The 12,005-nt window shown below is 39.4% G+C and overlaps 1 protein-coding gene across 2 annotated transcripts; it reads right to left on the minus strand.

Annotated features, from left to right (window-relative positions):
* Positions 1–231: 231 nt before the first annotated feature.
* LOC119895007 (tetraspanin-8-like) lies at positions 232–11,397 on the minus strand. 2 transcript variants are annotated; one of them, XM_038707765.1, is made up of 9 exons: positions 11,240–11,397; positions 9,661–9,726; positions 9,449–9,565; positions 8,726–8,800; positions 6,178–6,273; positions 3,838–3,951; positions 3,722–3,760; positions 3,530–3,613; positions 232–2,048 (listed from the first exon to the last, which is right to left on the minus strand). In XM_038707765.1, exons 1-9 carry the CDS (start codon positions 11,300–11,302, stop codon positions 1,905–1,907), a joined length of 798 nt encoding a protein of 265 aa, XP_038563693.1. In that variant the 5' UTR covers positions 11,303–11,397; the 3' UTR covers positions 232–1,904. The 2 variants fall into 2 exon arrangements, with proteins under 2 accessions (XP_038563693.1, XP_038563694.1); XM_038707766.1 differs by lacking the exon at positions 232–2,048 and adding an exon at positions 2,784–2,843 and having other exon boundaries at positions 3,437–3,613.
* Positions 11,398–12,005: the final 608 nt, after the last annotated feature.

Here is a 12,005-nt window from a genome sequence, read left to right on the forward strand (position 1 = left end):
GACCCCTCAAAGTCTTTTTGGTACATGAGTTGTCAAATTGTAATCTAATGTATTGGCCTAAAAAAAAAACACTTCATCTTAAGGTGAAATTATTTTTCTTGCGACCCCTTGTGAGGATCCTGACCCTCATATTGGAAACCACCGGCATATAGGTCGACTCTCCCCACAACATGTTAGAACATACTGATGATTTACTCTGGAAGTACATCATTAAAGAAATACATACATTCCTTAGTATTTCACACAAGAGTTTTTTATTGTTTTTATTTCTGCAAGTCTTTGGAAATGTCTGCTCACAAGAATCAAACAAGGCAAAGAACAGAAGAAAAATCAAAAGTATTTCCCTTTTCCCCACTTTTACAGACATTAATCGGCTTATTCATCTAATAAAGTGACTGTTTTTCTCCCTTTTTACTATATATAAAAAAAAAAATATTAGGCTGTCTAAACCTCACAACTCCAAACAGTACGTGCTTTTAAAGCTTCATCAACATGGCAACTCAAGTTTTTTTTCCCAAAAGAAAATCCTTGATTTTTCAATGTTCCCAACAGGTTTTTACATCTTGCTCTACGCTCTAATGTGTATTATTAAAAGGTTTATTTAGGACAAACGTAATGATATGATGAACAGAGAAAGTACACTGACATTCCCGAACACAAAGTACCGGATGTACATGTACACAAAAGTGCCATGTGTCAAGTCAAACAGTGAGTCCAGGTTTGGGAAGAACTTTACACTGTCAAAAGTGTTTAAGTCTACAGCCAAGCTAGCAGCTCAAAATTATTATTTTTTCATATAAGTGCTTCAGCAGGACAAACAATGCTCCAGGCACTACGAGGCCATATGCTGCTGTTTTTTGTACATTTGTTGAACTAAATGAGGAGTTAAGGTTTTAAAACAATCTTCAGTAAAAGTGCAGCGAAAGAAAAACAAAAGATTGAAGCTCTCCTGAAAAAGGTGTGGAATGAAAAGAAAGGCCAGAGAGGCAGTTGGTAAAGATTTCTGCACGATCAAGTGAAGTTGATGTTTGTGGTCGATGAGTCACGAAAAAACCCTTTAAATTTGGACTTTTTCTATGAAGTTTGGCTCTAATCCTCTAAAGTGTAGAAAATTTGAGATTAAAGTAAACATTTTGACCTTCTCACAGCTTTTTAGGGTTTTCTTTTGGTCTTCTCTTTTGTATAACATACATGACACGAAAACTGTCAGAAAAAAGTATAAATTTAAATATTCAACTCAATGTTTTTTTTAATTTTGCATATTGAGAGATGTTTTCTTGATTATGTTGTATGCAAACGAGGATTAGGGCCAAACAGTAAAAAAAAAAAGGTCTGCCTTTCGACATAGAGACATTAGTCTTAGAGAATTAGTGTCTCTACATAAAATATACTGTTGAGATCTAAAATTATTTTGTAATCTTGACTTAAACATTTATGTGTCTCCAGAAGAGGATTTTAGAGCCAAACGCCTTAGAAAAAAAAAAAGTCACAATTTCGATATTAAAAGTACTTTTGTAATGTTTATCCCACGGTGGGCAAATTATTTTCTTCTAAACTTAAACAACAACTTTGCTTTGAGATCGAAATGAAATCCTTGCGCCCGCCTTCTGACCAATCAGATTCACTCTCAACTAATAACATAACATTGCAGATCTGTTTAAAGCTACTTCACATGAAAAAAAAAGAAATTATAATAAAAAGAAAAAAGAATCCCAGTGGTGTTTTTGTTAAAGTTTCTATCAGGTTTCCATTGATCTCAATGGAGCCAACCGTCCAGACTCCTCACAGTAACATAAGGCACTTTGGACACACAGTCTGCATAAAATCGCCTCAACCTCAAGAATAAAACACAAACGCTCTGCTTCCTGAACATCAAGCTATCAGCAGGTGGCGGTGTTCCTCCTCTAGTAAGGCGGTGGGGGGTTGTGCAGCTCCTGGTATTTGGGAGGAGAAGTGGTGAAGATGGTGGGGACAGACAGCAGGATGGTGGGTCGGTCCGGGTAACGCATCTGGTGAATCATGATGGAGGACAGAATCAAGCCCAGCAGCTGCAGGGAAACAAAGAGAGGCGAGTTAAGTTAAGTGCTTCAGCTTCAAAACTGCCGTTATTCAGGAAAATATTACCGTCTTCTGTCCGTGTCGCAATCATCAAATGATAATCAATTGAAAATGCCATAAATTTCACGTCGCCAACGTGAGAGTCAGCTGATTTCTTGGTTCCTTAAATTATTTAGGTTTTTTGTTTAAAGACTCAGGGATATTATGAAAAAGCATTTTCTAATGTTGTATTGATCAAGAGATTCATAGAATTACACACAAAACACATGAAAATACGTTTTATTATAAATTAAACTCCAACAGTTTAAAAACATTTCATTAGTTCACAAATGTGAATATTTGCAGATTTTTTTCCCCCTCTGATTATTTTAATGTATTTTATAAAGATTTTGAGGTTTAGACTGACAGAACAAGCATTGTGAATGTGTCACTTTGGGGTCTGGGCGACATTTCTCACTATTTTCAGATTTTTTCTACGTTTAATGGAGAAAATAATCAGCGGATTAATAAATAATGATAAGTAATTAATTGCAGTCAGATCCAAAAAAATAATAAAAATAGTTGAACCTTAAACATCTAGAACAGTAAAATCCTGCTTTAACATGAATTTCATGAGTACATTTTCCTGATTATACTTACATACTTTCACTTAAGTAAAGAATCTAAATACTGGTTCCTGTTCCTCAACAAAATAAATATATTAATAGAGAAAGTGCTGATTCGTTCATGATTCAAATTAATTAAATCAAACATTTATTATAAGCCCTAATTAGCACTTGTTCCTCCTACGTTACTGAGGTCAGGGCTCGGGGAATACTCGTTAGTAACTTGATGGATCCATTTTCTTTCATGTCTGTCAAAATTTGTGTTGCAGTTGAAGCTTTGCGCCTCCTCAACCAAGCGTTTCAAGTTCTTTGGCATGTCCTGCTCAGGTGTGCAAACTGAAAATGCGCAGGTGAAAGGAAAAACACACCCACTTCGGTTCATTAAGGGAGCATTGCATCAGCTTCATACTTTCACAGATGAGTCACGATTCTACTGCGAATGGTAGTTTTTGCATTTCAAAGATATAAAAACAACGTGATGTCTGCTGAGGGTCTGTACTGAACAACCACGTTCCCTTACGTCTGGAGGATAGGATTTGCAGGCGGGGCGTCTCACACACACCTGCATCTATTGCAATTTGCATATTGCACTTGTTTAATATTGCCATAATATTTCTATTCATCGTTCCTCTTTTATAAGCCGATAGATGAGCTTCTAAGTTTTAGCGGTCGCTGAAGAGTCGCCTGTCTGCACATACAAACATGTTCATCATGCTACACGATGCAAAGTTTTATGTTTATGAACGGAGCAGCACGTTGACCGTAACAGCTGCGGAAAGGCGTGAAACCACGAGGCGTTTGAAATTGAGAGGGGACTGCATTACGTCACTAAATAAATTGTAAATTGTAGGGTTCTTGATGCTCACCGCCAGTATAGCCAGAGTGAAGATGATGCCGATCGTGATGTCAGCGATCATATGGACGTAGCTGATGATGATGGGGAAGCAGGTCTGCAGATGGGAGGAGAGAAAAGGTCACTTCCTGTTCACACGTGATATTAATTTATCTTCATACGATGTGTTCAGTCGGCTTTGAGTTAAATTAAAGGCTCCACTCACCTTGATGTAGATGGACCTCTGCTTCTGCAGCATGAGCAGCTGGAAGAAGGAAAACGTCAGTGAGCGGCCGTTTAAAAACACAGTTTAGGGAGATAAAGCGTTTGTTTGAAACTTACTCTGTAGGTCACAGTCTGACACTTTCCCTCCATCTCCTCCACCTGGTTGCACAGACAGGAGTCGGGGATGTCGCCCTCCCAGTCCTCGTAACTGAACAGACCACAGCAGTGCAGCTAAACACCAGAGAAGAAGAAGAAGGTGGTTAGTGATCAGCGTTTTCCTGTCAGTAACATGAAGAAGAGATTGTGTTGCAGTCTTGTAATGAAATGATGTGAAGCAAGGAGGGAGATAAATCAGTTAGTTGATAGTTAATAGATTATCAAAATATTAACTATGTTATTAATTTATTTTTTTAAAGCCAAAACTTTCACAGTTTAAGCTTCTTAAATGTGAGAAATTGCTGATTTTCTTGGTCCCAACCTGATGTAAATTGAATATTTGGGGTTTTCAGAATAAAACAAGACGCATCAATGTTACTTTGGGCTGTAGGATACTATCATAATATATTTTTCTGCGTTTTCTGATGTTTTACTTACCGGTTAGATGATTAATTGAGAACACAGTATTGTTACTAGCTGCCATATTTGCGCATTTAAACGGGAAAAGTAACAGTTTGCAGATTAAAAGATGAAGATTTCCCTTCATATTAAACTGTACATTTCTTTTATACCAACTGTAGTAACAGTCTACTATGACATCAGTGTTTAGCTGCATACTGTTTGCAGTTAGTCCTAGTGAAGCCAGGTAGGAAGTTACAATCGCTGCTTTGATGCTTAAAAGAGTTTCTATCTGCTCAACCGCTGACATGTGGGCTCACCAACGTTTGTTTTAAGCTCTACCGTTTCCTGAAAATGCTTTGTATTACTGGTGATGTTCTGTGACTAAAAGATCTGCTAGGTTTAGGTAATAAATTCAGACACTGTGTACGGGCGTTACTTGGGATGGCGTGCAGTGGAATAGTCACTCCACACAGACGAACTTTAAGTTGTTTAAACCCACAAAGCCTCGCAGTTCTGCCTGTGTGAACTTCTTTAAGATGTCACCATCACTGAGGCAACGGCCGCTTGTTTTAGAACATGAAACTTGACGAAATGTCTTATTCATAGTTTATTCTGTTAAATTAGCAGAATAAACCAGTTTAATTTGGGTGTTTTTTGAGGCTTGTGCACAAAAACTGCTTGTTAAGAAAGTCGACTGCACCAAAGTCTATAAGAAAAACAATGTGTTTAAAAACTAAAAAGTTTGTTCCTCAAGAAACTAACTGAAGATAATTTAATATGACAGATGTCACATTTGTTCCTCTGTTTTTTTGTTAGTTTTTTTTCCCACTTTCAGAGTAAAATGTGGAAGTTAAAGAACAACCCGGTGAGTGTCTTCCTCTTTAAAAAAACAGGAACTGATATATAATCCAAACTGCAGCGGTGACCTGAGCCGACTGTATGGAGACAGTTAACTAATCCACTTCCTCTTCGCTGCACTAAACTCTCGATTGATGCACATTTCTGCTTGGCGACGCGTCTGTCAGCCAATCAGACGGCTCGGGCCACAGCTGGCTGAGGAATTCTGGGAGTGGAAACTGTCAACAACAGCTTTATAGCAGGGAAGTAAACTGTTCAAACACGTAGCTCGATCTGTCCGCCTGAAGAGTCTCAGCTTACATGGTGATCCGTCTGTTCATCGGCCCGATGAGGTTGAGCCGTTTTGATTTAGCGAACACCAGCATCGTATAATTTGGATGTAACGTCAGGCGTTATTTCCACAGAAGTCTAACGTCAGAGATGGGGCTGCACCTTACCGGAGAAACGCTGATGAGCCCTGGTTAGAGTACTTGTTTTTCCACATTTCACGGCGCAACTGACGTTCAGCTTCTGGGAATACTTGTTTAACGTTACTACTTTACAATTACAACATAAGTTGAGCTCCACACCAAAGTGCCGACTTAACGTTAGCCCCTGATTCTTAAAATCAATTAATGTTGTCTATAAAAATGTAAAAAAAAATAAAAATAAAAAATAGTGAAAATGCCCATTGAATTTATAACCATATGGTGATCTCTCCAAATGGCTTGTTTTGTTCCAACAAACACTCACAAAACCAAATGAAATGCAGCTGGAATAAGTGAATGTTTGTACAATTATTAAAATAGTTGCTAATTAATTAATTAAATTATTAATAAATGAATTGAACAGCTGATTCTCTCTTCAGCAGATCATGTAGTCTTCATTTGTTCGGATGTCCATTCTTTTAAAAAGGCACTTTTATGGTCTCATTAATATTTAGTTAATTTAATATGCAAATATAACCTTGTATCTCAATATGAGGACAATATGGAGCTCTGTCTGTGTTGTGCTGAAACCTCATAAAACTCTTTGGACTGTCTCTGTGTGTGTGTCTCTCACCTGTGTCTGAATGGCGTCGGCCATGTCCTTCACATCCTCAGAAGCTTTGTCCAGAGGCAGCACCGCGCGGAACTTTTCCTCCAAGAAGCCCTCCAGCTACAAACACAAAACACAGAGCGTTATCCTGGGATTACAGTAGAGCTGCAACCATTAAAAATCGATTAGCTGTTGAATTATTAAAAATTAAATCGCAAACTATTGTGAGGATCGATTAATTGGTTTGACTAAAAAAAAAAATTAATTAAAAAGTTCCAGCTTCTCTAATGTGAATATTTCCTGTTTTCCTTCCTCCTCCAAAACAAGATATTTGAAGACGCCATCTTGGGCTTTGGGAAACACAGATACTGAAGTAATTGAAAAAAATAAAATCGCCAGATTAATTCACAAGAAGATCATCGTTAGTTTCAGCCCTGGTTTAACAATTAAAACGCATAAAACTACTACTACTTTTCAAGGATATAAAACCTTATTTTTGATATTTCTTTTCAGTAATTAGTTGCCAGTGTCCGCATATACACACACACTTATTATTATTATTATTTTTTTTTTAAATTGGCCAAGTCATTATTATACAAGTCGAGACAAGCAGGTCCCAGTCAAGTTTTAAGTCCGCCGCCAAGCAAAAGTACTTCTTAAACGACTCTACTTTTGAGTCCTAAACCAGTCATAATGTGCTCTTCAGCAAATTTAATATCGCTAAAAAGTCTTGGTCTCACTGGTAAAATACCAAGTGGCTTTCACTGTGAAGCAGCCAAAAGGAAATGCAATATGTATTTCTCATAAAAGCGCTGACTGATTCGAAAACGTCTGAGGGCATCATTTTTAAATCCGTCAGGGAGTAAAGAGTCAGAAGCCACAGGGAGCGGTTAGTTGAGGAGCTGCAGGCCGGAAAAAGACGACAGACACGTTTGTTTGGCTGCTGATGAATAGAAGATGTACTTTTCAGGTCGATCTGGTCTAAACAACAGAATCCACCCCAAGGTTTCCTAATGTTTACAACTAAACAGTCGCAGTGACCCCTGTGGGTTGTGCCGAGGCCTGGAGCATGATTCAGCACTATAAACACACTTTAATATATTTTGTACCACTGCTGAATTGTAAACAGCTGCTTTGTTGGATTTCCAACAAAGCAGCTGCTCGAGGGTTGATTTAAAAATCACACCTGCTGTTATAACCAGTAACCACAGGGGTCCTAAACATCAGCAAGGGCCGAAATCTTAAGGATTAAAACTTCAAAATGTGACTTTAATCTAGTTTTATTGGCATGAATGTAAAACAACAATTTTGCCAAAGCTAGAAATAAACAGACAATAAATAGAACATTTTCTACAGTTCATTAAATCACTATAAAAAATATAAATTAATTATATGTCTAAGATTCTCAGTCATCCAGGTCATAGTTATCCAACGAAGGTTAAAATCAAGGGCAACTGGACTTGGTTGAAGATACTGGAAGACGTTTCGTCCCTCATCCAAAGGACTTCTTCAGTTCTGACTGACTGGCAGGGAAACTCAGCTATTTAACCTCAGTGGGGTCGTTGGCCCGGGTCATCGATACCGCTGGTTCGTTAGTGTTCCTTGTTGCTGTGACGACAGTCGTTGAGACTACCTGTGGCCAAGACTGAACGACCATCGTTGGTATCTTCACCTGAGGCCAATAGGTTACGTTTGTTGAGTTTCCTGGGAAGTGATGAAAGGACAGCATTGTAAGTGGGGGATAAGTGGTGGCGTAGACCCCCTCCCCTGTTCAATGACAGCTTCTCACCCTGGTGTAGATGCTTCCTTGACACCTCTTTCAAACCATCCATCTTCTCTGTCTAAAATGTGCACCTGGTGGTCCTCAAACGAGTGTCCTCTGTCCTTCAGATGTAAGTAGACTGCAGAGTCCAGCCAACTCCTCAGGTCAAGACTCTGCAGTCGTTTGAGGACCACCAGGTGACCAGGAAGCATCTACACCAGGGTGGAGAAGCTGTCATTGAACAGGGGAGGGGGTCTACGCCACCACTTATCCCCCACTTACAATGCTGTCCTTTCATCACTTCCCAGGAAACTCAACAAACGTAACCTGTTGGCCTCAGGTGAAGATACCAACGATGGTCGTTCAGTCTTGGCCACAGGTAGTCTTAACGACTGTAACGACTGTCGTCACAGCAACCAGGAACACTAACGAACCGGCGGTATCGATGACCCGGGCCAACGACCCCACTGAGGTTAAATAGCTGAGTTTCCCTGCCAGTCAGTCAGAACTGAAGAAGTCCTTTGGATGAGGGACGAAACGTCTTCCAGTATCTTCAACCAAGTCCAGTTGCCCTTGATTTTAACCTTCGTTGGAGAGATATATATTATATATAGTAAATAAAACAGTCAAAGTGTGTATGCGTGTTAAAAAAAAATTAACACTCAGATATTTATTTTACGTTAGCCAAGTGTTGAGATTATAGTTCAGCTCAAAAAAGAACAGCGAGCTGAACAACCTGTTCACAATTAAATCAGGTGAATCTTTTATTTGCAGTAGAACCAGCTGTCGAGCGTCATGCAGGGTTGTTACCTTGGGGCGGGCGACGGCGGCGGGGATCCCAGCTCGGAGCATCAGCAGACTTCCAATGACCATACACACCAGGAACTGCAGAGGTAGACGGGAAAAGAAGTTATTACACAATCATAACCAAAAATCCACAGATTGCATCACAGGGTTTCATTAAAGCTGCTTATTTCAGGAGACACATGTGCTAATACAGTGTTTCCCCAGGTCAAATGTCAGCTGACTAGATACTCAAGAAAATCAAGCAAACATACGCATCAAATAAAGGGAATCAGTCAACAAGACAAATTGAATAAAAGAGTCTTTGGCTGATTATTAAACGCTCCAACTGAGACCCCGTTTTTTTTAAAGTCACAGAGGGGAAATAAAGTGTTGGACAGGAACAAACCTGCAGCGCTCTGTTTAAACCAAACTCACAACAACAGGAAATGACAGTGTAAACACACTCTGTTCTCATTGTCCTCCTCAGGTGTGTGTTAGCAGCAGCAGCAGCAGCTTGGTTTGGTTTGGTTTGGTTTTCCCCTCAGAGTCACAAATGACCTAAATCTGGAAATTTCTTTTTTTCAAAATCACCTCAATCAAAAGCAGAGTCTGCTTTAGGAACATGAGGCCAGGATGTTTTTTTGTATGATGAAACGATTGTTAACAACAAGTTTGTGCCATGACCTCTTTTATTCTGAGGTTTCATCAGCCTGTACAGCTTGTGCGTCAGTTGATCGTCATACTCACCACGATCAGGGACACTTTGCTCTCCTTGCAGGCTCCATAGGCTCCCAGGATGGCGATCACCATCGTAACGGAGCCCACAATGTACAGGACGAGGAGGCCGGTGTCCCGACCCTCCAGCTGGAGGAAGAAGAGGCGATTGACAGGTTAATATGGCGAGGAGCTGTTTAATTTTTGTTCATTAATTACACGTTCAAAACGGTGTTTGTTCTTACGTCTCCATTGACGTTGGTGAAGACTTGAGCCAGCAGCGTGATCGTGATGATGACTGCGCCAACAAGCTGAAACCAAAAACAAGAGTTTGATCAGAACTAAAAACACCATAACAATTAAAGCACACAGGAAGTGCCACTTTAAGTCCATCACAATCACAAGATAAATCTGATGGCTGCACAAGCCCCGCCCCCCCGCCAATGTTCCGCTTTTGTTCAAACTTGTAAAACTGGTTAACTTTAAAAATCGTGACATCGTTGAAGCTGCAAACTTGTATTTGGTGCTTTTGATGAAAGATGACGCATCAATTATTTAAAAAAAGGTTACTTTATTTATCGATTATTGTTTACGTTATTTTATTATGCAGCACTTTGGTCAACTCTGGTTGTTTTTAAAATGCGCTTCATAAATAAAACTTCATTTGAAACTTTTAGTGGAGGTCGGCCGCCACAGATCACTGCAGGTTGTTTTATCTCTGCAGTTTAATCTTGTTCTACTTCTCTTTTCTAGGTTTTAGAGCTTTGCATGCTGGGACTTTGAGTGTTTGCTCAAGAAGCTGAATTTTGGATATGCTAAATATGAATTTGAGGTAATTTAATGACAAGTTTCACCATTGCATAGTTTGACATGATGATCAGTCTGCTGGTTGATAAATTGATTGTTCAATGAGAAATATCTGCGTCACAAATCCAGTATTGCCAAGGCTCTAACTTGCACTTTGCAAAACAAGGAAGCTGTTTGGAATGTGACCAACAGAAAAGCCTCTAAGTACTGTTAATAATTAAATAAGCTTGACTGTCAAATTAAAAAGTCATTTTGCCTTCAGACTGAAACCAGCAGAGAACAAAAAACAAAAGCAAGCATTTTGATCACGTTTTCAGTATTAATAACAAACATTTGATAGTTCCAGCTTCTTTTAGGACTCTTTGTCTTACATTATAGTGAATTAATTAACTTTGCATTGTTGAACAAAGACATCTGAAAACATCACCTTGGAATTTACAACTGGCAGCTTTCACTAACTTTAGACAAACTAGACAAATTGATTGATAAATGAAAATGTTGAAACTACAGCCCTAACTTATTTACCAACAATGCTTAAAATAAAATTACTTTTTTTGTGTTTCAAAGTCTCCAAAACAATCCTGAGACATGAGACAGTCGATGACCGCACTTTTTTTTGACATTCACACATATAAACTCATATCACTGCGTATACACACATACATACACTAAACATTACAACTATGAAAAAGATATTATATTTATTCAGAAGAAACATTTTGAACTTTAAAATCGGTTTGTTTGACTTTTCTAAGCCTCAGTTGAAGTCTGCAACGAGGATAAATATAAATAAACATGCAAACACTGCTGTTTTTCCTCATTAAAAACCTTACTGCTCAGTACATCAGCTGATTATTGACTAATTTCAGTATAAAAACATATAAATCGCTGATAAAAGTCTAAAAACGGCGTCGTAAACCCGTCAGGCCCGAGCGGGCCCGACTGACTCCGAGCTCCACTACGCACTTTTTATTACACAGCAGAAGATAAAAGGCGGCCATTTTTTAACGAACTTACCGCGAATAAGATGTTAAAGACGGTGAAGGTGCGTTTGAGGCACGGGTTGATCTGGTGACCCATGTTTACAGACGGAAATACACCGAAAAGTTCAGTAACTTGTTAGTTTTTTAGACACACGAAGCTCCGACTGCAGCGAAGGAAAGTGAGGAGGCAGCCGGAGGATGCTGCTTTTAGCTGCCAGATGGAGCCCGGCGGGCGGGGTTTCCAGTAAATAACAAGGAGGAGGCGCCGGTGGGATGTCTGCTGAGACTTCCGGTGCCTGTTGTAACTGGTGGAAAGGGGGAGAGAAAGGGAGAAGGAAAAGGGGAGGGGAGGATGGGAGGAGAGGGAGAAAGGCTTCATTCCGGGAAGACGAATGGAAAAATCCTATTCAACTGATGGTGTGTGGGTGTAATTGGAGAGCCTGTTTGGGATTGGAGGGATGGGCGGAGTTAAATCCTGACAAAAATCCCATGGCCTGAAATCCCGGAATTTACTGACTTGAACTTCCTGAAAACTCATTATAACACTACAGAGCAGAAAAGGACGTACGTCTTCTAAAGCATGATTTTTTGGTACTGGTCCCTGCAGTATTTCTGTGTCTCTTTGTAGTTGTTTTGTGTCTCTTTGTAGATGTTTCGTATCTCTGCAGTATTTCTGTGTCTCTTTGTAGATGTTTCGTATCTCTGCAGTATTTCTGTGTCTCTTTGGAACTTAAATGCTTTGTCTGCAGTATTTCTGTCACACTGTAGTTGTTTTGTGTCTCTGTGTGGTCGTGTTTTGT

Source organism: Micropterus salmoides, unplaced genomic scaffold, assembly GCF_014851395.1.
Source record: "Micropterus salmoides isolate LMB-PRFRI ecotype aquatic unplaced genomic scaffold, ASM1485139v1 Ms_hic_scaffold_9, whole genome shotgun sequence".
In the NCBI taxonomy this organism is placed as follows: Eukaryota; Metazoa; Chordata; class Actinopteri; order Centrarchiformes; family Centrarchidae; genus Micropterus; species Micropterus salmoides.